This window comes from Larus michahellis, chromosome 5 (assembly GCF_964199755.1).
Source record: "Larus michahellis chromosome 5, bLarMic1.1, whole genome shotgun sequence".
NCBI classification, from domain to species: domain Eukaryota; kingdom Metazoa; phylum Chordata; class Aves; order Charadriiformes; family Laridae; genus Larus; species Larus michahellis.
In genome coordinates this window covers 21,947,755-21,972,964 of record NC_133900.1, presented here as the reverse complement: position 1 = coordinate 21,972,964, position 25,210 = coordinate 21,947,755, and the positions used below count along the sequence as shown (strand labels likewise).

Below are 25,210 nucleotides of genomic sequence, written 5' to 3'. Positions count from 1 at the left end.
AACCTTTCAGGAACTCCCATTACTACTTGGAAAAGCATACAAATATCACATGTGTAAAGAACATTTGTTTAGGTGTGTGTATAGGCGAGGAGAGTAGGTGCTAGTGGGTGCTTCTAAAGTAACGTTTATGTTTGCAGTTGGAGGAGAGCTTTGAGAGAGAGAAAAACAGATTATTTTTTACAAAAATACGAAGCGCAAGGGTGTTTTTTCCTCCCTCAGAACGGAGAGTTGCCAATATATAAACATTTCAGAGAGAATTTTACACCACCTCATCTTTATGTCAGGCAGCATTTAATGGTTGAATGATCTCCTGCCCCGGGACTTGGCAGCTGTCCTCCAGGGGCCGACTTTGAGGATTACAATGACAGTCTATCAGTGGATCTTTTCCAATATAAACTAGACTAGGACCATTTAAAATCAGTTGCTATCAACAAGTCAAATTAACTTTATTTATGTTAGAGGCTTTCCTATGAGTATTTTATAACAATGTGGAATTTTAATATCCGGAGGGGCTTTTCCTGTTGTTGGTGTGGTTTGGGAATGTTCTAATTCATGTGATTAAGGACAATTTACCTGATTTCTTTCAAAGTTATGTGATTTGTAACGTTCAGGTCCAATCAGCGTCTAACTCATAGTGCTCACACAACTTTTTCTGATTCCTGCTTTTTACAGGTGGAAATAACACTTCAGGATATCAATGACAACCCACCAGTGTTCCCCACAGATATGCTTGATCTGACCGTAGAAGAGAATATAGGAGATGGATCTAAAATACTGCAGCTGACAGCCATGGATGCTGATGAGGTAGGAGCGTGGTTCCGTATTTGAATATCTGTACTAAAAATGCTATTCTGGAAATACGTGTTTTCACCTGTTCCCTTCATGGGAGCTTGGCCATGGGAGCCATTGGGGTCCTGCTTTAGACTGCATTTGGCCCATTCGCAAAACTCTGTTCAGTATCATGGAGTCACACAGAAGCAAAACCAGCGCGACAAATACTCTGCTGCTTGAAGGCTGCTCATGTTTCGTATATAATGAGTTAATGTTTCCCTAACATCTCTTAATGAGCGGTTCCGGTAATGGCAAACAATGCCCCATGTTTTGGTTTTAGATGGTCTTCTTGTTACCAGTCTCATCATACACCGTACCCGCTGACTTGGCGAAGGTGCTGGACTGCCCAGCTTGTGATAAAGCTTTATGGACGTTCAGTTGCAGACCACAGCTTGACATCTAAACTGACTTTGATGCAGAGATGTTGTAGTTGAGCCCAATTTCAGGGTGTGCAATAAAATTAATGTTAGACAAGCCTTGGAGAACATGGAAATTTTTGATAATGCCTGCTCGCCCCTTGACTAGAACTACTTAATATTAATATTATCCTTTGCTAAAGGAATTTGTATTTCACCAAAAAGAGGGGGAAAGAAATAAAGCTGAAATATGTGCTCTGTATGTGAACCAGTTTGAAAAACCCTTTTGCCCACTTAGATTCATTACTGTGAGGATGCTGCAACTAAGGAGTTATTAAGAAACTAGCAAAAACCTTTGAACAACTGATGTTAAACAGTTGGCCAGTCAGCTTAGTGAGGGATATTGCCGTCTTGTTGTATGCATCCGGCAGATATATCCGCATATAATTTGAGGTATTCATTTCTTTTGAAAAGTAAGTTATGAGAATGTTAATCATATTGTTTCGTTTGCTTGAACTGATTCTTTCCACTGGGGAAAGGCCTAAAAAGTCAATATGAGCATGCAAAGAAGTCTGCATTGTCATTAAAATATAGGGTTACGCTTGACAACAATGGGCAATTCTTGCGTTCAAATAATAAGGTAATTCAACCCCCTCGAGAGAGTTTTATTGCTGGCCTTTTTTGCGTTTGCTTGGTTAGTTGTCCTGTGATTGTTAATTGCTGTACTTAATCTTACTACTGCATGGGGAACCATTGGAACACCCTCAGGAATGGTACAAATGTGATTATGAACTTTTGGTTCTTTCCTTTATTTTCTGGTAGCAGCCTGACATACAGACCAAAAAAAAAAGGATTTTGGAAAAGTGCGTATCTGTAACAAAAATTCTAGCTGTCTGTCTTCAGATTAAGGAGAAGTAAATACTGAGCCGCCACTCTCTGCTGTGATATGGCACACAGATGTCTAAGATTCCAGCAATATATTATGCTCCGGCCTCTTTTTGACCATTCCTAAACTGCACCTAATATGTTACCCATTCTGAAGCACTCCATCCAGTGGGAACTGATTTGTTACCTTAGACAGAAATCAGTCAACCGTTCTATAAAAAGGGATGACTTCAATTTCCCTAACAGAACATTTCCACCTCAAACACTTTACAAAGAGTGCAAGGTTTTTTAGCAATGTGCAGTTCAGGGTCAAGATACGTAACTTTCCCCTCCCTGCATTTGAAGTTGAGGGCACAGTGAACGCTCCTTGTTTTTCATATAATATTCCTGCGAGATTATGCTTTTCTGGCTTCTTTCTTTGCCGTTGTAACCCATAATGCAGCCCGGTAAAAGAGCTTGCTGCTTTTGCTACAGGTGCTTTCAGAATCAAAGCTTTAGCTTCAAAAGGGTACGTGGCAGAACCCTTAAAACTCATGGCTGAGTGGTGTACAAGAGCCCCTCTTACAAACATTTTTAAGTGGTAGCAGGAAGGCAGCAAATTTCAAACCTTTGTTATAGTAAGGACATTGTAGAGATCTGAGAAAAGATGTGAAGACATTCTTCTCTAGGTGCTAAGTGGTACCAAAAGCTTTAACGCTTACAACAGCTTCTAGCACTTTGCAGCTTTTTAAAGTCAGTTGTCAATGGGAAAATTCTATACAGCTTTTTAATATGTTTTACGCATCTGTTATTTTGGTTTGCTTCTCACCTAACTCGTGTAAAGTTACTACTTGGATGAAACCAGTATCACACGTGGTGGTGGTTTTATCTGCGCCCTATTAGGAGGACGCTGTCTGGTCAAACAAGTGGTGAAGAATGTGGTCGCCTCTGAAATCCTAAATTCCCATCATCTGTTTTTGCGAAGCTGCACAACTGGTGGAAGGGGGATGACCTCCCCCAGGTACACCTGAGCACACAGATGCTGTGTATGCTGAAGCACTGCATGCAGGGGCACCTGCAGAAGCTTGTTTTCTTTCTAAATTTCATTTTATCAGTTAGCTCAGTCCAACTTTGAAAAAACAGCCCAGAGAAACAAAGTTTGGCAGGAGAGACTCTCACAAGGTCAGGTAACTAATGCTTGTCTCTCATCTCACAGATAGGAGAGGGTGTTTATCTCTGTTAATTTGATTTTTTAGGCAAGAGTGTTTGAAACAGCTATAGAGTTTCTTTCTCCCTGATCTCTTTGATCTGCTGTTCACCGCAGAAGTGCCACCTGCGTGCCAGCAGCAGGTTTCAGCTGTGGAACCTGGGCCTGGCACCAGGGAAGGGCATGGTAAATATCTGCTCACCGACCAAAATGCATGGCCGGGCATAGTCAGCACACGGGGTATAGGTACATGTATCCAACACTGGAGGTTCATGCCCTGTCTTGGAAAAAAAAGGATGTGATCCCAGGATCTCAGGTCGCTTTCTGTTTTCCCTTAGATCGTAGAATCATAGAATGGCTTGGGTTGGAAGGGACCTTAAAGATCATGTCGTTCCAATGACACCTCCCACTAGACCAGGTTGCTCAAAACCCCATCCAGCCTGGCCTTGAACACCTCCAAGGATGGGGCATCCACAGCTTCCCTGGGCAACCTGTGCCAGTGTCTCACCACCCTCAGAATGAGAAATTTCTTCCTGATATCTAATGTCAATCTCCCCTCTTCCAGTTTGAAGCCACTACCCCTTGTCCTATCACCACATGCCCTTGTAAAAAGTCCCTCCCTAGCTTTCTCGTAGGCCCTTTCAGATAGCGGTAGGCCGCTATAAGGTCTCCCCAGAACCTTCTCTTCTCCAGGCTGAACAACCCCAAATCTCTCAGTCCGTCCTCACAGCAGAGGTGCTCCAGCCCTCGGAGCATCTTTCTGGCCCTCCTCTGGACCTGTTCCAACAGGTCCGCATCCTTTTTGTGCTGAGGACTCCAAAGCTGGAGGCAGTACTCCAGTGAAGTAGAGGGGCAGAATCACCTCCCTTGACCTGCTGGCCACGCTGCTTTTGATGCAGACTAGGGTGCAGTTGACCTTCTGGGCTGCTAAGAAGCAAAACTTTTAGCTGAGTACTGGCTTTTGGAGGAAATGTCACCCAAGCTGGTGCTGGGCGCTCTAGCCAGCCGCTTATATCCCATAGACCACCCTCTGGCTGCAGTGTCCCACTGCACAACCCATCCCCAGGAGGTGGATGGAAAGAGAGCTCCGGTAGCTTCCCTTTTTCTAGGAAACCTCAGTGCTCCTCAGAGCTAAGACCTGTGAGGCAGATCAATTTTCTTGTTAATAATCAAAGATACAGACGGGATGCAGGTGGCTTCTCTCAGTGTTTGTGACAGGGCGGGGCTGAGGCAAAACGCACTGTATCAATATTTTTTGAATGGAAGTTTCCATATTTTTTTTCCTAAGTCTTAATTTCAACCTTTAAGGTGGGGAAAAAAAAAATAAACTGATTATTTTTCTATGTAACTTTACTTTTCCTTAATTTTCTTTTTAACCAAAATGCTCAAAGTCCATATGAATCCTTTTTTTCCGAGGACAAATGAGATACTTTGTTTGACCCAGAAGCAAATGCTTTTGACTTCCAGCACAACCCAAGAGAACAGAACTGTGATTTTAATGACACATGATTTGTCACTTTGGGGCTCTCTATTTATGGGGATAAATGTATTTCCATGCAGAAACTGGCCTTTGAGGGGCTGCTTCCAGCACAGCTCCTGTGAGTTTCTCCTGATGGGGACCTGCATCTCTTGCCGTTTCTGCTGGCTGGTGGAGCTGACGCGTGGCTGCCCCTGGTCCTCCCTCCTGACATCCCTCCCTCCATCCCACCTCCAGAAAGTGAGAAAGGCAGAGCTGATACCACTGGCAGGGATTTAATTTAACCTTTGAACTTAAACCAAGATGAATAAACACTGCACCCTGTAAGGAGGGAAGATGTTACACTGCTCGGTGATGCTGGCTTGAAATTTAAACAGAGCTTTATGATATTGACTGGATGCGATCCTTTTATGAAAAGTGGAGCAAAAAGTCTCTGGGTAATCTTGTCATTTCGTGTCTCATAAATAAAAACTGTGTGTGTCTTCACTGGGGGATTGAAGCAGGGACTGGGCAGGAGAGCTGTTTATTAAAGGAAACCGTTCTGAAAAATACTCGCCAAGTGCAGTTACCGGAACTGTTCTTGTCTTACTGAAAATTACGAAGTGGTTTTCCTGGCAAATTAACTTGATTTGACCACTTCTGTTTTCACTTAGGGAGCCAATGCCCTCGTCACATACACTATTATCAGCGGTGCGGATGATAGCTTCCACATTGACCCCGAGTCAGGAGACCTGATAGCCACCAAGCGCCTGGATCGGGAACGCCGCTCCAAGTACTCCTTGCTGGTTCGTGCTGATGACGGCCTGCAGTCCTCAGACATGAGAATAAACATCACTGTTAGTGATGTTAATGACCACATCCCCAAATTCTCCAAGCCAGTGTATTCCTTCGACATCCCGGAAGATGCCACTCCAGGTAAATAGGAAACGGCTCTAAAATTGCCTGATTTTTTTTCTTTTTGTCAATCCACAAGGACTTGATGGGGCACGGGTAGCAGACCTGAGTTGGCCAGGAGACAGAAGGTGCTGAAGGCATCTATCAGATGGGACAGAGAAACGGAAGGAATCGCATCATGCTGAAAGTCTGCTTGCTAGGAAAAAACCATATCACTAGTGAGGTCAAGTTTCTTTTCAATGGGAAACAGAGAAATGGTCACCACCCACATAAATCCTAGATGCAGAATAGGAATTATGCCTGTATCCCAGTGGAAGCCTCTGGGTGCGGCTACTTAAAAAACAGCAAACGGAAAAGTAGGAGGAGGAACAACTTACAGGGTACAAACAGCATAACCTATCATGAGGATGTTGTGGTGATGCTGGCATTGCTTTAGTGAGCTGTCTTCAGTGAATATGACTTGCAGTACTTCATTCATCAAGTGTAGAATCACAAAACGGGTGACCGTTGGGCAGCCAGTAACACACCGATTCCCTAATAATAATCCCTGCATGTACTCAGTTACTAACCCTAACATCATATTTCCTTGATCTTATCTCTGACTCCTGTTTTTGACAAGTTTTTTTTTGTAGAAAAATCTAACCCTTAGATAATGAATTCCGGTTCCTAAATATGATCACCAGCCTCTTAAGTTGTTGTTTTCTTCTTCTAAAGTTGGTTTCATATGCAAGAGTGTTTTGATGTTTAAAAGTTAGGTCGTAAGCTAGAAAATATTTAGACCAAAAAAAAGTTTTCAAAAATTGAGCTATATTATGAGTCTCCAGATGAGTAAGTAATGTTACTTGCAATAAAAAGTTTCCAGTATTTTATACAGACTGTTAGTATAAAAACAGCATCTGTCGGTATTAGTAACTGAAACATCTTAGAAGCTTGTTCTAAAACATGAATAAACAGAGGAGATGCAAACGACACAGTGATAGCTTTCAAGCTTTTACTTAGGGCTTTGACTTACAAGGGTGGGAGGCTCAGCTCGGGACAACCAAGATTACCCTCATGGCTCCAGCTTCCGCACTTTGTCTCACAGTCTCAAAATTCAGCCATGTTTTGCGTTAAAGGATTACAGTGCAATCAGCTGCGCCTCAGGAATATGATCTGGAAGTAATCGAGACATCTGTGTAGCACAGGGACGGTTTGGTTGCTGATCTTAGAATCACAGAATGGTTAGAGTTGGAAAGGACCTTAAAGATCATCCAGTTCCAACTCCCCTGCCATGGGCAGGGACACCCTAGACTAGGATCCCCATCTATGCTCTTAGCTCTTGTCACTCGAGGGTCCTGAGGCTCCATCTGTTTTAGCAGGAATAACCCTGGAAATGGCGAGCATAATTCCCTCCACGTTAAGATAAGGCTTCTCTCTTCAGTCTTTTATGGGGTGTACACTTGTGCCTTTTACCCAGCTCAGCAGTGGTGGATGCCAAAGGAAGAAACAGGCTGATTTTATACTTGACGTGTGTATATAAAAGATAGCAGCATATTCAGCTGGGTTAAAGGAAGTTGTAGCACTATTCTTCATTCTGCTGATAAGCAGTTTTCATCGTCATGTGGCTCGAAAATAGCTAACTGTGCTGCAATGCACGTAATTCATCTGGTTCCATGGAAAAGAAATTAAATGTTTTATTTTTTTGGAAATGAGCTGAACTTAATTATAATTAGCGTTTGAAATACTAAAAAGTGACACTTAATTCCCAAACTTTAGTAAGATAGGTCAGTCGTGCGAACGCAGCTATGCAGAAATGAAAACAATGGCACAGATTCACAAGGAGTTGAATTTCAGAAAACAGTGAAGAACGGACCCCTATAAGGTTTCTAGTTTTCTAACCGCAGTTACCCTGCAAAGGCACTTTTTCAAAAAGTAGAGCTGGGATATTTCTGACATTTCGGTTTCTGTGTTTAGAAAGAAATCTCTAGAAGGTTTTTATTTTTATTTGTCTGCGGGTCCTTTGAGTTGTAGAAAGAAAATACCCAGCAGGACAAAAGGTATTTTTGCCCCAGTTGATGCCTAATCTGGACACATTCCCAGTTAAAAACAAATATTCATGGCCATTTTGTGGGGTATTTTAGTAGCCCTTTAAAATAACCATCATGCTGAATACTGTTCCTTTCAGCTTTGAAAGAACCTTTCATAGTAGTTAGTCATACAATATTGAGGCTTGACTTTCTGCTGGAGGATGCCTCTTGTTCTACAGAGCTGCTTGATGATGCTGTGTGGTGGTCAACTGCTCTGACCACGCTGGTGAGCTACCCTTTGTGAGCGAATGATTTTGCTGTCGTGCTGTGCAGGTTCCTTAGTGGCAGCCATTCTGGCCACTGATGATGACTCTGGCATCAATGGGGAAATCACATACACCGTAAGTGAAGATGACGAAGAGGGTATCTTCTTCCTCAACCCTGTTACCGGAGTCTTCAACCTGACTCGCGCACTGGACTACGAAGCACAGCAGTATTACATTCTCACCGTCCGTGCGGAAGATGGGGGAGGCCAATTTACTACCATCAGAGTGTACTTCAATATATTGGACATCAACGATAACCCGCCGGTGTTCAGCATGACCTCCTACAGCACGTCTTTGATGGAGAACCTGGCTCCAGGATCCACTATTCTCAACTTCAGTGTTACTGATGCAGATGATGGTAGGCATTTCCTCATATTCTGTATCTCTGATGATAAATAAGTATTTCACCTTCGCAATATATTGGAAAACCTAGTAGAAAGGGCAAATTAGAGGTATCCTCAGGACGCCATCATATGCTTAAATTCACTGCATGTTGTGTAAATAGAAGTTATTTTTCTCATATTTCACATTAGGTTTAAGCGAGTGGTTTCTTCCATATTTTTATTTGTGATAAATTAAAAATACATTCAAATACCACCTTTAACTGCTGTTACGGAAATGAGTTGCAGAGCTGTATTTTACCTAGAGCATGTTACAGCAGTTGAATGCCATGATTTCTCCCCTGGTGCTTAGGTTGCACATTTAAATTAGACCAAAGTGTTCTTTCAGATTGTTTTCTTTGTGGTTTTTTTTCTTAAACTTCATAATTTATTCTAAATAAGGTTCTGGCAATATGAGTTGTCACCTGCAGTCATCTTAAATGTAGTGTAATTTTTAAGTGTATCATGGAAAGACTCGTGATCTACAGGATATTGATAGTGGAGGTTATAAAACTGATTAAAAGAGACCTTGGGAAAATTTCTCATTAAAATAAGCTTTAATCTTGGGATTATTTATAGCTTCTAGAAGGTGTTAATGTGTTGGAGTGTAAAAGATACAATCTTTATGGCTTGCTTAACCATTTTGCCATACAGTTTATGTCCAAGCAAGAATAATAATAGAATATGTCCATAAAATACATAAAAAAGCCTTGCATAGCATACTGCATTTTCTTATGTGTCCACAGACATTAGTCAGTGTGACTTAATACAAAATTATTCATAACACTCATAGTGACTTTACAGGTGAAGGTTATTTTTGTGACATGTTAAGCAACCTTCTCTCCTCTCAACTTGACACCGGCTCAGCAAAGCCCATAGAAATGTCTTAGACTGAAATGTGTGCTTCAAGCGCAAAACACCTACATGCTTCAAGGAATCCCAGTTTATGCACGTAAAACGACTGAGCTGATCAAGATTATTCGGTAAAACGGTTTTTTCCTCAGGAAATGCTGAGTTGTTGAACTCAAACATTTTTGTGGGAACATAAATTTTGTGCTGATGGATAGAACTTTCCATGGTAAAAATTGTGCAACTGGTTTTGAGATCAAACTCAGTGAGCGAGAAGAGATTCCATAAAATAAGCCAACAAGTCACAGATTATAACTTGGTGATATTGGCTATTCTTGCATGGATCTCTCTTTCACCACGCTCATTAAAGCTTTTATGTTAACTAACATTAAGTTGGAGGAGGAATTTGTGCTTGTATCATGCATATCCAGGGAAGGGGTTGTTCCTTCAGACCTGTAGATAAATGGGTTTGTGTCTAATCTATCTCCTCTTTTATTTCTTATTTTCCTATTAGGAGGACAGTGCTTGGTTTCAAATCTTTTTGGAAGTTAATTTCACTTAACCATTATGGGTCTGTTTTCCTTTTCTCTCGCACCTCATACATTAATTTCCATCTGTGCGCAGTGGTCGTGAACTATATCATAGCACTGACATATCGTTTTACATTCATCATCCACTCAATTATCAAGGAAGCAAATGAGTATTTGAGGAGCAGTGCAATGAAAAGTCAGATATGCCGCCTTTTATATTTTCTGGCAGACTTATTTTCTAACAGGCTGGATTTAAAATTAATAGGGCAGAAATTTCATTCCAAGAGCGTGCCAGGTTGAGTTTCCCCATAGGACTGTAACTTCAGCAAATGTTATGATCTATTGGTGTTTCTGTTTCAAGCCCAAACTTGTTATCCTGTGTCATCTTATATTTATCTAGAGTACAGAAATAGCTAGTACTATACTCCTCTGCATGTGGCTCACAGATAACGCACTCAATGCGCACAAATAAAATTTTGTTGCTTATTTACGTTATATGATCCCATAGTTTGAAGGAGCTCTGAAAAGACATTGTTTTATAGTGAGGTATGCCTGTTGTTTTAGGATAAACACTGATAAAAGGCAAAAACGTGGTGATAGTGAAACTGCTCCTTTTCATTTCCTTGCTCAACACGCCCCTTTGGAAACAGTAGCTGTTTATCTCAGCTGGGGTAGTTTTGTATACAGATGCATAGTGAATATCAACTGCAGCTCTTGGTTATTCATGAAGCAACAAAGAACTCCGCTTCCTGAAACGCGTTCAATTTGAGATTCAGATTTTAATTTTTTCCATGTTGAATTAACAGGAAAAATCTCAGGGCAGAGCACACATTTGTCTAGTTGCTAAAAAGTATAGCAAGATATTCCTTCAGGCAAAAACACGGTGGGATTTTCCAGTTAGACTCTACAGGTATTTACAGAATGGCGGGAGAGTAGGATTTTTTTTTTTTTGTCTCATTAGTAAATAAATAAAAATAGAAACGAGACCCATAAAAGATCATCATCGTTAAATCAGTGGCTCCATGTCTGAGCTCTCACTCAGAGTTTTATCAGATTAACCCTCAGATTAAATAACCCCAACGCTCAGCAAAGATGATGCCCCAGCATTCTCTCTAAGAAAAGCCCGGTTCCAAATGTGGGGAGAAGGGATAGATGAGGAGCATGAAACCAGCTGTGTTTAAAAAAAAGTAGTTCATTAAGTGGAGATCTGGCTCCACTGATATTTAGGGAACTCTCCTTCTCTTTCACAGCTTAATCTATATAAGCATTAGCAGTGGTGAAACCTATGAGAATACAGGAGACGGAATGAAAAGGGTACATGGAGATGAGATAAAGAAGAAAAAGCAGTAAATTTTGTAGGAACAAGCACTGCCACAGAAAACATTGGGGGGAAAAAAAAAAGTATTTTTAAAGTAATTTTATTCTGTAGGATCTAATTCCTACCCATCTCCAAAGTCAAATGACAAAAATCTTGAATTGCCAGAAAGTACTTTACTGAAATCAGAAGACTTTCATCCGTATAATTAGTCATTTGAAAACGCAGCTGAACAAAAAATAGACTAGCATTAAACTTTCACAGTGCTTCACTTGATCAAAGTAATGTAGAAACACTAATATCTGGCATACAAATGTATTAATTTCTTTAATTGCATGAAAATATTTTTGTCTTTCATGTTTGCTTCTATGTATTTTATAATTAAGTTCCTACAAGAGAAGAAGAGAGAGGGAAAGATGCCAATTAGAGTAGCCGCTGGGGGAAAGACAAGTAAGACTAGAGTTCCCAAGTCTGAGCATAATCAACAGCAGAGATTAATAAATCTAATGCAGGAATAATTTTATTATCAAAGCAATTCAATCAGAGGGTATGACAAAAGGCACAGCAAAGTAATCAGATATTTGAGCAGGCAGCTTGGTTTCTTTGAAAAAGCGAGTTTGAGGGGTAAATTAGTAGCGAATGGTCTGTTAATGTCCTAATCCTAAATCACAGCCTTTATGACCCAAAACAAGAGAACAAAATTTTGAAAATTAATTAAAATAGGAGTAAGATATATGTATGGATGTATATGAGAGAAGACTTATTGCGATTAGGTGTTCCCAAAAATTAGTTGTTTAGAGCGAACTCTGGAGTTGAAGTGGTAACATACGGTTCCTGTATGGCATATTTAAGGTCATTTCACAGCCTTGTCGGGATTCAGATTGCATTTCCCTTACCAGAATTATAAATCTCTCCCTTGACCATAATTGCTAGTTAGGTTTCGATCATAAGACGAGGGCTGTTCATCTGATATTCTGGAATTCCATGCCATATATGGGAAGCATACCTCTCCTCAGTATTCACTCTTGGCTTGCTCCAGCTAGGCTTGGGAGTTTCTGCTTGTGCCTTTTCTTCATTGGGTGCAAGAATTCATGAAATAATTACATTAGCAATAATGTTGCTTAGTTGAACTGGGGAGAATGGAGGAAAACAGCTGGTCAGTGAGCAGCAGAACTATTGAGTCTTGGTTTCTGAAGGAAAACCCTTCAAAACCTTTGTCCCTCGCCATTGTAGATGGGGAAAAAATTACGCATGTTGCCACTGTGTTGTTCACATATTCAGCTCCTGCTGAATGAAATGCAGAGAGGAGCTCTGCTGGCCGTTCCCTCTGCGGTCGCTCCAATTAACATCCTTCCCTCTCTCTCTCTTCAACTCTTCTCGGAAAATAATTATTTCAAAGGCTTCTGCTCCGCTGTGAAACTTGGCTGAAATTAGCTGATGGCTTCAAAAATGGTGATGAGGAGGCAGCATGATCGTACAACCCTCGTTTCCATAAGAAATGAGGCCAGAAACATTTATATCTAGGTCAGTGGGATGAAGTCACATTCTCTACCTTTCTTCTCCCTGCCCACCAGGCTCCAACTCGCAGCTCTCCTTCAGCATCGCGTCGGGAGACAGCACGGGGCAGTTTGACATCGACAACAGCGGGGTGCTGAGCATCAGGCAGCCTCTGGACCGGGAAAGCCAGTCCTTCTACAGCCTCGTCATGCAAGTCCACGACATGGCCCCTCTCCCAGCCTCCAGGTACACGAGCACAGCCCAAGTCTCAATTATTCTGCTCGATGTGAATGACAGCCCTCCAAGTTTTATCTCCCCGAAGCTGACCTACGTCCCGGAAAACACGCCGATAGATACGATCGTGTTCAAAGCGCAGGCGACCGATCCTGACAGCGGTCCGAACAGCTACATCGAATACAGTCTGCTCCGGCCGCTGGGAAACAAGTTCAGCATCGGCACTATTGACGGTGAAGTGAGGCTTACCGGGGAGCTCGACAGAGAAGCCGTGTCCAACTACACCTTGACTGTGGTAGCCACAGACAAGGGCCAGCCACCCCTCTCTTCATCTACGGATGTGGTGGTTATAGTCCTGGACATTAATGACAATAACCCGCTTTTTGCCCAAAAGCTTTATAAAGTAGAGGTGGGGGAAAATACCTTGACAGGGACAGATTTAATCCAGGTGTTCGCTACGGATGGAGATGAAGGTACCAATGGGCAGGTCCGCTATGCCATTGTGAGCGGAGATGACAATAATGAGTTTCGGATCGATTCTGTGACCGGGGTGATAACAGTCGCCAAGCCTTTGGACAGAGAGAAAAAACCCTCCTATACACTGACTGTTCAGTCGTCCGACCGCGGGAGCAGCCCGAGGACTGACACCGCGACAGTCAGTATTATTCTGAAGGACGTCAATGATTACATTCCCACATTTGAACTTTCTCCCTACTCTGTGAACGTCCCTGAGAATTTAGAGACGCTCCCGAAAGTTATTCTTCAGGTGAGTATATTTGGCAAATAAATATGTGTCTCCTACAATTAGTCACATGCCTCAGTATATGGTATTAATGTATAGTGCCTTTCCTTCAAAATTCAAAAGGTGCAAGATGATTGAAAAGTTGCCTCTTGGCTGTAGTCCAACATGCAGTGGTTGTTGTCTTGATTTGCTTTTTGTTTGTTTGAGTAGGGTTTGGGGTTTTTTTTGCTTGTTTTTTACCAAAAGTTTATATATGATGCTTTGGAGTTTTGTGTTTTTCCTACCTTTCTTCCCTCCTGGGACTTTAAGAGTTTGCTCTATCTCTCATCTCAATCTCAACTGTCATGCAACAAATCTCTCAGTCTGATCATTGTCTACATGGGATGAGGCTCTGTGCCAGACACTGAAAAGCATTAAATGGATCCAGAGAATCACAGAATGGTAGGGGTTGGAAGGGACCTCTGGAGATCACCTAGTCCAACCCCCCTGCCAGAGCAGGGTCACCCAGAGCAGGTTGGACAGGAACGCATCCAGGTGGGTTTTGAATGTCTCCAGAGACGGAGACTCCACCACCTCTCTGGGCAGGACATGCAGTGCTTGCTTTGGGGTGGGGCTCAGCCTATACTAGATCATCTGTAGTTTTCACTAAGCCCCAACACAATCTTTACTGTATTTATGCCTGAGAAAAATAAGTAATAGCCTATTTAATATTTTCAAACTATGCTTTTAAGTCCATCACCACTGTGTTGAGTCATTTTTACAATTACAGCTAATTTGTACTAGCCCTTAAAGCATTTGGATTAATTCAGTCCGTTAATTTGTATTCTTGTCGTAAAGAATAGTTCCTCTATCCCAATAAAATTTTACAGACCCTGCATGTGTCAGTTCTTGATATTTCTTCCCACGTGTTTGCTTTGCTTTTGTAGGTTGTGGCAAGGGATGATGATCAAGGCCTGAACAGCAAGCTTACTTATGTGCTGGTGGCTGGAAACGAAGAAGGAGCCTTCACTCTCTCGGCCAGCGGAGAACTGCGCTTGGTGCAGAGCCTGGACCGGGAGGCCAAGGAGCAGTACGTGCTACTAATCACAGCTGCTGATGCAGGTAAAGCCAACGGGCAGACTCTTCTGGGGAAGTCTCGTCGTCGCTTGAAAATGTTGCATTCTGGATAGAAAACACCATCTCCATGATGGTCTGAAACTTTAGTGGATGGAGATTAGTACCCGAGCTTCAGTTTAGATCTCTGTTGGGGGGCATACCTGATGTCAAAGGGAGTTTGGTTCTGGAAATCAGGATTTTATCCTTATGTCTAGTTGTCTGATATTAGTAGGACTCACACAGATTTAGGTAGGTTGATTTTTGCCCTGCAGTAGTAAGTGGTCCTGCCTAGGTCATAAGAGCCTCATGCGTGTCAATAAAAAAAACCTGATATAAGTGGCAATAAACCCCAATATAATGTTGTCATCTGAAATGTGCAGACAGGTCAAATCAATGGCCAGAAAACAGCTATGGACTGCTCAGTTAATCTTACTGAAATCCTACCCCTGGAAAGTAATGACAATTTGCGTTTCAATATTTTAATTTTCTGCTTTGCTCAGCATCCATTCATATGTTTTCTCCAGAATCCCAAATGTATTCCAAGTTCCCTCAGTTTAAAACAGGACATGAATTCTTGTTAGGAAGATGAATTACACTTTCACTTGAGGTGTCCAAGCACAAAATTTTGGTTTCAGATTTTGGTATGAATATTAGTAACGAAGACATCCTACATCATATTCTGGACTGATCTCCGGTCCCCCATGGCCTGATGGATTTAATTTACTGCAGAATTGTTCTTACTTTCTAATAATAAAAATAGAAGCAAACCCAACTTGTTGACAAGTGGATACAATTTTGTTTTCTGCCATATCGTGTGCAGTATCTTGTGTCAGCGACAATATCTATGGCTTATATTTTCCTATTGCAGCAGTGTTCAGGTATTTCGCAGTCTGAGCACAGCTGAAGCCGCAAAACACAATTTTAGGACTTGACGTATCATTTGTCTTGTGCTTTGGCTAGAGATAATGTATGCTTTGTATTTTTTACACTGGCTTTCCATTACTCTATAGCCGCAAACTGCTCACTTGTGACTTGGACTTGCTTGGGCTTGAACATCCTTATGTTCCTTCAGAAGCTGAGGGTGGATATATAAGGGAAAGCAGATCCTTGATGTCTGTTTACTCTCCCAGTCCAAGTTGGCAGGATTCTGTTAGGACTGTACAGAACTTATTACCTCTACATACAAAATACCCGAAATCTGAACTGATAAGGGGTGTCACACAGCCAACAATTATTGTCCTTCTTGGAAAGAGGAGAGGAGCAAGAAGTCAGTTGTTCCCCACGCCTAGCACCATGCGTAAGCCAGAAGTTTGACAAAAGCACAGTCTTTTCCTAGACTCTGCTTCCTAAAAAATAGGAAATCCAAGAGATTTACCCAACCATTCCAAACGAAAATATTTATTTGTGTTGGGAGATGTCAGAGTTTCAGATCATCCAAGGGAGACTTTAATACATGAAGCATGCATGGGGCCTTTGGCGTAAGTGGCTGACAGAACAGCAGCATGTTTCGTTAGTTCAGGTGTTCAATCGTGTAGGTGTTATGCTGGTTAAACACTGTTTGAAGCTGGTTTGTTTTTTCAATTTTTAAAAAAATTTGCTATGTTCTCATAAAGGTAACTCACAAGTTGTTATTCCCTCCTATCAGTGTTAAAAGGTCGTAGGAAAACTGTTCAGAAGCAGATGTTCTGTAGTAACTCTAAGCTAAAATTAACCGTTCTGCTGGATTTAAGTTTACAGTCTGACTAATCCGCAGTTAGCAGAATTTGGTATAGTTTTCAACCAGCCTTGATGAGTAACGTTAGGTAATATATTCTGATCAGACTGGAGACTTGCTCTAAATCCATGCCATCAAAGAATGCATTTAAAACTATGTTAGCCGTGATTTATCTAAACTAAAACATCATAGGAAAATGTCCAGCTTCTGTAGAAGTCAATGCCAAAACTTTACTTGATTTCGTGGAAGCAGGATGTGGACCATAGTCATAATAGATACTTAATTATGTAACATATTTAAAGTACTTTAAGAAATTTTAGGGGATCCCTGTTATGTTTGAATTCGTCATACTGAGTTCAAGCAGTCTAGATGGTGCACTCTGGCATATAATTTGTTGGAGATGTCTTAAAAAGCCATGTTTGTCACAATAATGTGCAAGAAATGGACCAAGTTACAGACTCTGGGATTTCTGTCAAGCTGTGTCTCAAATTTTATATTACTATAAATTACATTATCACACATGGAATGCAAATGCACTTCTGTAGACATTTGACAGCTGAGATAGAAAAAAGTTATGTGGGAGGAAGCCTTTCTAAAAGAGTTGCAGCTTATCAGAAGAAGAATGTTATTACTTTAAAATATACAAATCGGTATTAAAGCTACCAGTATGGGTCTGTGATGGATATCCAGGTAGTAACACACTGGCCTTTGGTAGTCGGTGCCTGCTTCATTAAATCAGGTAGTTCTGGCTGTACTAGCAGAAAAACGGCAATGAGACAATCTTGAAATGGGTGAGAAAAGTATTTTGAGTGAGGTTTATAAAAGAAACTCCCAGGCACGTCCAGCTCTTTGCCTAATGTCGCTATTTCTTTGGAGTGCCTTTGTTTGTATGTGTTTGAGAATGCTTAGAAAGAAGGATTTTGCGTAGAGACAATTCAACCAGAAACACACACACGGAACAGGTAGTTCCTGCTCTGTAGGAATGCAGCGCCTGCCAAAACGTTGAAGAAAGCAAATTTATCTGAAGTTATCCACATCCGTACTATCCATGAATATAAATCAAGGGAAAAGTATTATACTTTGCACTTTGAGTTTGGCTTTTGTTAGCTGTAATAAAGAGTCTTTCAGATTGTCTTTAGCAGCCCAAGCAACAGCCTTGCCATATATGGTGCATCTTATTTAGGTGTTGGGTTTGGGGGTTTTTTTACAGATAAAAATCATGGTAGACAGCCAGATGCAGTTAACTCTGGAAATGTCTGGGTAACTCACGAAGGGCAAAATCCTGTCTGTCCAACCCCCTTCCCATTTTTCTTAGGATCTGCATCTCAGTTTTTATAGGCTACACTGGCTGGTTTAAAACGTTAATGGATGATATCCTGCTTCTATAGAATTCTGTGCCAACTCTCTCTTGCAAGGAAGCAGGCACAATACATACCTAGAAGCACCTTTAGACATAAGAACTGATGGATTCTCAACATGCGTTTAGCTGTCTTCCTGATCTCTCTATACATAATCAAAGATTTCTTACTTTTCTTATGTTTATTATCACTTCATCGGTTTATGACTGTGGTTCTTACAGTGTTGCCCTAGCCTGTGTATGGGGAAGTTGATGGAGGACGAAGGTTTTTTAATTTTTCATTGTTTTAATCTAGAGATGTCAGTCCAATGCACTGAAAACCATCCGTGGCCTCAGGAGGGGCAGCAGCTTTGGTAATGGCTGTTATTTCATCCTCAGTACCTTGTGGGGTTTATAGTGTGTATTGGCAGCGCGTAACCGAGTCTATTTGCAGCAGGTGAAGGATTTAGGACATGGCGAAGCAGGAGCCCGCATGAGAAGAGTTGTTGAGTTATGAAGAGTTGAGCTGCTCATAAGCATGCTGGGCAGGTCAGACAGGGACCGCTGGTGGGACCACATGCACCAGCAATGGAAATTCAGGCAGTTCTTGGAAAAAAATTCCTTTCCCAAGCAAGAGCTTCCCTCAGGCCTGGGGAAGTCAGTCATGATATATGCATCGTCCTGGCTCTGGCTCAGCTATTCCTTGGCCTTGCCTGCTAATCCTCCACCCGGTCCTCAGGGTAGATCTTGGTTCGGCAGAGAGTCTTCCCTCCGTTCTAGGAGAGGGAAAAAGCTGATAAAACATTTTCTGGTGCTTTGGCTTAGTGATTTATGGCCAGGCAGCCTGCTTCATGCGCAGTCTGCAGAAAGGTTCTTGATTTCAACCTTGCTTTGTCATCCCTCTTCCCTCACTTTGGCACTTCCACCCGGCTCTAACTTCTGCTGGGTCTCAGATACTGGACTACTGCTCTAGACACTGGAGAGTTACAAAGACATGCAAAGCGCCCATCACTAGGAACATTCAGGATCTTCCAGAGCTGTATACCTGCGGCCTTGGTTGAGAAATAAAACATAACCCAACCCCAAAGTTCAGCCGTCCCAATCTCGAGCCCCTCTTGCAGCACAAGCTGTAAGACTGGAGTGCGTGAATTATAAATATAATGACAGGCAAAATGATGGGCCATGAAAATAACATGATAGTGTTTAGATTGCAGATGCTCCCCCAAAATGTCTTCTAACATAAACACGAAGAAACCTACAGGCAGCTATTTGACTGTGCCTTTATGGGTCTGTTTCTACCACATAAATCATCTGTTTTGCTTTGCTATACCCTTCTTCATGGCAAAATGGTTGGGAAAAGAGACTTTCCACATATTTTTTTTTCACCCCATCTGGTGGGGACGCAGCGCTGGGTAAACATTCAGTTCTGGCACCGTGACAAGAACCGGTGCAGCCGCTTTTATCATCCCTGTCTTTAACTCTTCGAGCAATTTTCTGGAGCAAATGTTAGCATTCCGACAGTCTTCCTCCTCTTATTTATTGGTTGCAGGGATGTGGAGTAGCACATCTGGAAACCTGCTAGCTGCACAGGACTACTGTTTAAATAAACTGCAACCGCCACGTCTTGATTTGGTTGGTCAGAATGGCACGTTGCCACAATAAAACCGAAGTCAAAATGTGATGTTTCTAATTAGAAGCTGTGTTCCTGAGGGTTTTTTTTTTAATTATTTTTTTTAATTATCTATTTACTGATTTAGATAAATAGTTCTGAAAGAAAATGAATCAGTGGACTCATTATTATATTTAGTTAGCTGTTCTTTGTATACATCCCTGGCCAGTATGAAAAACAACCATATGTTTTTTCTTTAGAAAATGTTGGCCCCCGACTTATGCATTCTTTCCTTCAAGAATGCAGGAGGGCAACCAAGCAGAGAGGTTATATCCTCCTCAGGAATTCTCTTTTGAGATAGGCTTTTGGTTCCCTTCAATCCAAAAATCAAATGAAATCTGACAATGTAGTTGTATTGTTTTTTTAATGCATTTTAAGATATTTCCCAGTTTGGGGTGACAAGTAAAGGATGACTGTATTTTCTATTAATGGTAAGAAAGAATCTCCGGGGTTAACATTGTGTGAGATTTATGCGACTGGGCTTGAAGACATTTATATTCATCCTGTTTTCTTAGCATACACTGTATTTGTAGTTAACGGGCAGTCTACAGCGTGAAAAGATGTTGCCTGAAAAGAATGAGTTGTATTTTAAAAAACAAATTCAGCTATTTTTAAATCTTGGTGCTGTCAAAACAAACAAGCAACTCGCAGATTTCAGTTAGAGATGTCCCGTTTTGCATGCTTTCTGCGCTATGTCTAAATATACACATCACTTCAGGCTTCGTGAGCTAAATGAAGGTGGCGTGTGCTTACCTTGGTGCTTAGCAGTTCACACGATGATTGCTGTCTTCTACAGTCGGGTTTTATGCCACAGCTGTTTCAAAATTAGTGTTGGTTTCTGTCCCAGCTCCATTTTATTTCCTTCCTCTAATGGAAGCTCTTCCTTGTATAAAGCTGTCTGCTTGAGTCTAGTTCTACAGGTTTACTATTTTACTAGTTTTATTATTTTTGCTCTTTTAATACAGGTACTAAAACTATCATTTCAGTAGTTTTGCATGATTTTTTATATTTATTTCGAAATCACACAGTGGGACAACTGAAATGGCGACAGACATCATTCAGTTCATAGTGCTTATTTTGTCTTACTGTCATCTAAAAATCAGGAGAGAAGAGGATTGGGAGTGGCTTTTTTGTAGTTGTGGGAAGCTAATAGCTTCACCCTTTCATGAAGCCTAGAAACTGTTAGCACTTTTTAATTTTTCTCTAGAAGACAAAAGCTCAAATAGCTATTTAGAAAATGGGTTTATGGTAAAGTCAGTCCAATGTCCCCCAGATAGTAATTTTCAAGGAAGAGAGCATATCTGTGTCTACACAATGTGACGTATTTACTCCCCAAAGGACATGAGGGCTTTAGCCCATCTCTTCAGAGGACCGCCCCATGAGATGCGCAATCCAGCCCCAGCATACCATTCGAGGGATTTAGTCTTCTATTTTGGAGTTAAACCTTCATTATTAGATCACTATCTTCAAAATAGTTCAGTGAGAGCTGAGCTCTGGGCTAAATCCAAGCGTCTGTGCTCTCTGGAGTCTGGTGCAGGAGAGACGTATGTCCAGGTTGGCAAAGGGCTCAGGCTGGCCAGCACAAGCTGAAATATCCATGAAAACAATGAAAATTAGTTTTTCACTTAGGTTAAAATCATGGACAGGACTTCAGCTTTGAAACCAACTCAAACTGGTGGTGGACTTTATTTGGATAAGGCAAGCGGAGTTAGAAATACGTGTTAAAGATGTTTATTCTCTATAGCTCAGATGTCCTTGTGGACTTTTCTAAAAGTCCTCAATTTAAGTGCGTGCCTCTCCATTCAAACATTTCTCGCGTGTGTAATTCCCTTTCTGCTCTCTGTTGGGATCGTGGAGAATCCAGCGAGTAACTGGTGGGCTTATTTAGGATGGGATAAACTCCTAGCTGAGGTTTGCTCTCCATTTCACTGCATTAAACAAAAGAAAAAGAAAGGAAATTATTTTAAATAATGTAAGATCTTCTAATTTATGGCTATTAATGTATATCTCAATAGGTTCTACCTCAGTATGGATGCAAATCCCATAATTGTTTTGTTTTGTGTTTTTAATAAACAAGCAAAATCCTAATGAGGTTAATGTACTTCTCTTTTAGAGTCTAGAAAAGCGTAAAATAAGATACAGGAACACAGCCAAAAGTTTTAATCTCTCTACAGACATTCTTGGAATTATAGTTGAAAATACCAAGTTTTATTAGGTAACTAAATCTTTCTACTCTTTGTATCCCTCATAAGTAAAAGAAATCCAAACTATTGGTAGAAACATCATTATTTATTAAGAATTTTTGGTTAGTCTTAAATGTTTGTGCGAATTGTTGTTGTCTCTTTCAAGGAACATAATTTTATGCCACTTAAAAAGACTGAGTGTACGCAATGGTCTTTCTTACTCTGTCTAACTTGACAGTTAGACCTAACTTGACCTCATAACAATGAGGTAAACAGGAATATCCAGTAATTCAGTGTTGTTTCTCATCATCCCAAAGTTCTTACAACAACCTTGTAAAAATAACAAAGGAAGAAAATAGAAATAAAGGGCTACAAACACCAGCTTTGCCAGGGGTGCGTGTGCCATGAACTGTCAAAGCTGCTCCTTCTTAAAGGGTTAATCTAATAAAAAGCAATTATAGTCATCTTTCATACAGGATTACAGATTTATCTGATTAAAGTTTGAAATATTTTCAGTCATAAATAATAAAAGTATTGATCTATGGTAAGCTGAGATGAACTGTACCTTGTACTGTACTGTATGGAAGACATGACATAGTTCAAAGAAGTTCTTAACACTCTTTTTCAAGTAGCTTATCTGCTTGTTAGGGATATTTTTTCTCTTTTATTTCCATCCACGTTGGGATGGAGATTTCCATCGCACAGTTGGGAAAATGTCCGTTCTTGCTTTGGTTGCAATACCATTGTTTTCTCAAGTTGTGTGATTACATCTTGTGTTAATTTCTTGAACGTCACCCCATGTTCTCAAAAGGCTTGTGGGCACTTATGGTCGTATGTAGCATATATGAATGGGGTGCAGTCACTTCTAGGGGGCCTCCTGAAATTAGTGTGAAGTTTGTTAAACGAGCTGGTTATCGTCCTTATCCTCAGTATCATCTCACGTGCATGGTCTTAAGATCTGCTTCTCTCAGGCCTACCGCTGTTGCAGTACAGCTTTATTGAATGTATATGGGACAGTCAGTTAGGCACTGTAAACAGTTTACCGGGAACATAGGGAGAGTGATGAAAAAGTGAGAGTTGAACATATGAAATATGCCAGAGAAATTCAGTTTTCATTGAATTTTACCGTGGTGCAGAAAAACATTGTGCAGTATTCATCCAAATGAATGAAAATGTGACTGTCCTCTTTAAGCTGTCTCTGCTTTTTTGCTTTGCCATTACTTCTTAACTTCTTGGTGCTGGTTTGAGGAGCAGGGGAAGTGGGTATATCTCCTTGAAATAAACTTTATTTGAACTGGAAAACAAGCTAGAATATAATGCTTAATATGTAGGATTTAGTAGATGATCAAAACTTTCAAGGAAGACAGAATTGTCAGTTTGTAAATTTTCAGGCTGTTACGCTTCCTCTCGTATCTCTTCATTCATCAATCTTGCTATGATTAGTTTGGAGGTTTTAAATGAAAATTAATTTAAAAATATTGCCCTTCGCTTACATCACTTTTATATGAAATTCTACTTCAAACGTGCTAATGAATTTGCTGAACATAATCTGTTTTGCAGAAGAATAAGATAACTAGAGTAGTCATTATGCTATGCCATTTTTCAGCCTTTGAGAAATACTAAGATTTTTCCAGTCTTGGTGATCTTAAACCGTTTTTTAAATTAAACATTAACACCTTATAAATTGAAAGCCTGCTAGCTTATTCTTCAAATACAAAGCTACAATTTCAGGAAGCCTTAATTGCAAGGCTAAAACAAGTCAAACATGCACATATGGCCTGAACACTTATCCTGCTGGTTAATCTTCACTATTTATACAGGGTGTTTTTAAAGCATAATTCAAAATCATGCATTACAGGAATTTCGCTGTGGGATACTCAGGAGTCACAAGCAGTCAAAAATTGCCGTAGTCAGCAGTCCCTGCAGGAGCCAGCTTCTCTGTTTTTTCTGTTTACAGCAATAACTTATAACAAGGAGAAGTAATTTGGTGGTTTTAAGAAAATATTTTTTTAAATGTCTCTGCCTTTCTTTTAAGTGCAGCTCTACTTTCTTTAAATCTTACTTTGGTCACCAGAGACCTTGGCGGTGCACGTGGCCATGCCCACCCTCCCAGAACCGCCAGCAGTGTGGGTACAGGGAGATCATAGAACCATGGAATGGGTTGGGTTGGAAGGGGCCTTTGAAGGTCAGCTAGTCCAACCCCCCTGACATGAGCAGGGACATCTTCAACTAGATCAGGTTGCTCAGAGCCCTGTCCAACCTGACCTTGAATGTCTTCAGGGATGGGGCCTCCACCACGTCTCTGGGCAGCCTGTGCCAGTGTCTCACCACCCTCATTGTAAAAAATTTCTTCCTCAGATCTGGTCTGAATCTTCCCTCTTTCAGTTTAAAACTGTTACCTCTTGTCCTATCACTACATTCCCAGATCAAGAGTCCCTCCCCAGCTTTCCTGTAGGCCCCCTTTAAGTACTGGAAGAGGCTCTAAGGTGTCCCTAGACCCTTCTCTTCTCCAGGGTGAACAGCCCCAACTCTCTCGGCCTGTCCTCATAGGAGAGGTGCTCCAGCCCTCGGATGATTTTTGTGGTCAATGCACCTTTACAGCCAGTCATTTGCTAGGGTTTTTTATGAGCATTATATTCAGCTGTGAAGAATTTTCCTTAAAGATTCAGTTTCTGAAACATATTTGGAAGAAGGCAACTTCTCGCTCTGAGATTCAGCACAGTTCTGGATAAGAAACTTACGATACCTGTGTCTTTCTGAGCACCGTCTCCAGTGACCTATACCTTTGACGTTAATGGATTACAAGTGTGTGTCAAGGGGTTTATGGCGCATGGAATTAATGCTTGTGCCTTTTGTGGAAGAAGAATAAAACCTGACAGCCACAAGTCGCTAACTGGGATCTGCTGATGTCAGCAACCCCATATCCAGCTTACGCTGTGGGCGATGGAGCGGGACTCCTTCAGCCTTTCCTCCATACGTTTTGAAATTTGCTAAACAAAAGCAGCAATGGGGAAAAACACTAAATTGGAGGAATATATTATCTACCATTTTTTAGATGTGTGATAAGTTTATGATAATGTGCGTGTGTACGTGTAGAAAGAGATTGTTACATGGAGGGTGTAGCAAGGTGGGGGTCACTCTCTTCTCCCAAGTAACAAGTGATAGGACAAGAGGAAACAGCCTCGAGTTGCGCCAGGGGAGGTTTAGGATGGATATTAGGAAAAATTTCTTCACCGAAAGTGTTGTCAAGCATTGGAACAGGCTGCCCAGGGAAGTGGTGGAATCACCATCCCTGGAGGTATTTAAAAGATGGGTAGATGTGGTGCTGAGGGACATGGCTTAGTGGTGGTTTTGTCAGTGTTTGGTTGATGGTTGGACTCGATGATCTGAAAGGTCCCTTCCAACCTAGATGGTTCTGTGATTCTATGGAACAGCTTAAAGTTGTGCTAAATATATACTATACTTTTGCTTTATTGCATGTGGTTTGTTCTCAGTCTGTGTCTGTGTTCCAGTTGGTCCAGCTCTGTAATGGTGCCACAGCTTTTTTGTTCTCTCTGGGTAAACAGCTGCAGGTAACTTGTTCTGATAAGCAGATCAGAGGAAGAGAAGAGGGACAGAGAAATGTGTATATACATCAGAGGACTTAAAACTGTCTCTGTACGCCTGTGTTGAGTCCCATCCTTTCAACAGCATATGAAATGTATT

At 41.1% G+C, this 25,210-nt stretch overlaps 1 protein-coding gene across 1 annotated transcript in view; it reads left to right on the top strand.

Moving 5' to 3' along the window:
* Positions 1–25,210, top strand: part of FAT4 (FAT atypical cadherin 4) — a 149,568-nt gene that overhangs the window by 75,304 nt on the left and 49,054 nt on the right. The window contains exons 2-6 of the mRNA XM_074589091.1: positions 673–804; positions 5,389–5,650; positions 7,969–8,319; positions 12,610–13,532; positions 14,435–14,609. Coding sequence (XP_074445192.1) covers positions 673–804; positions 5,389–5,650; positions 7,969–8,319; positions 12,610–13,532; positions 14,435–14,609 — 1,843 coding nt within the window. The remainder of the gene's footprint in view (positions 1–672; positions 805–5,388; positions 5,651–7,968; positions 8,320–12,609; positions 13,533–14,434; positions 14,610–25,210) is intronic.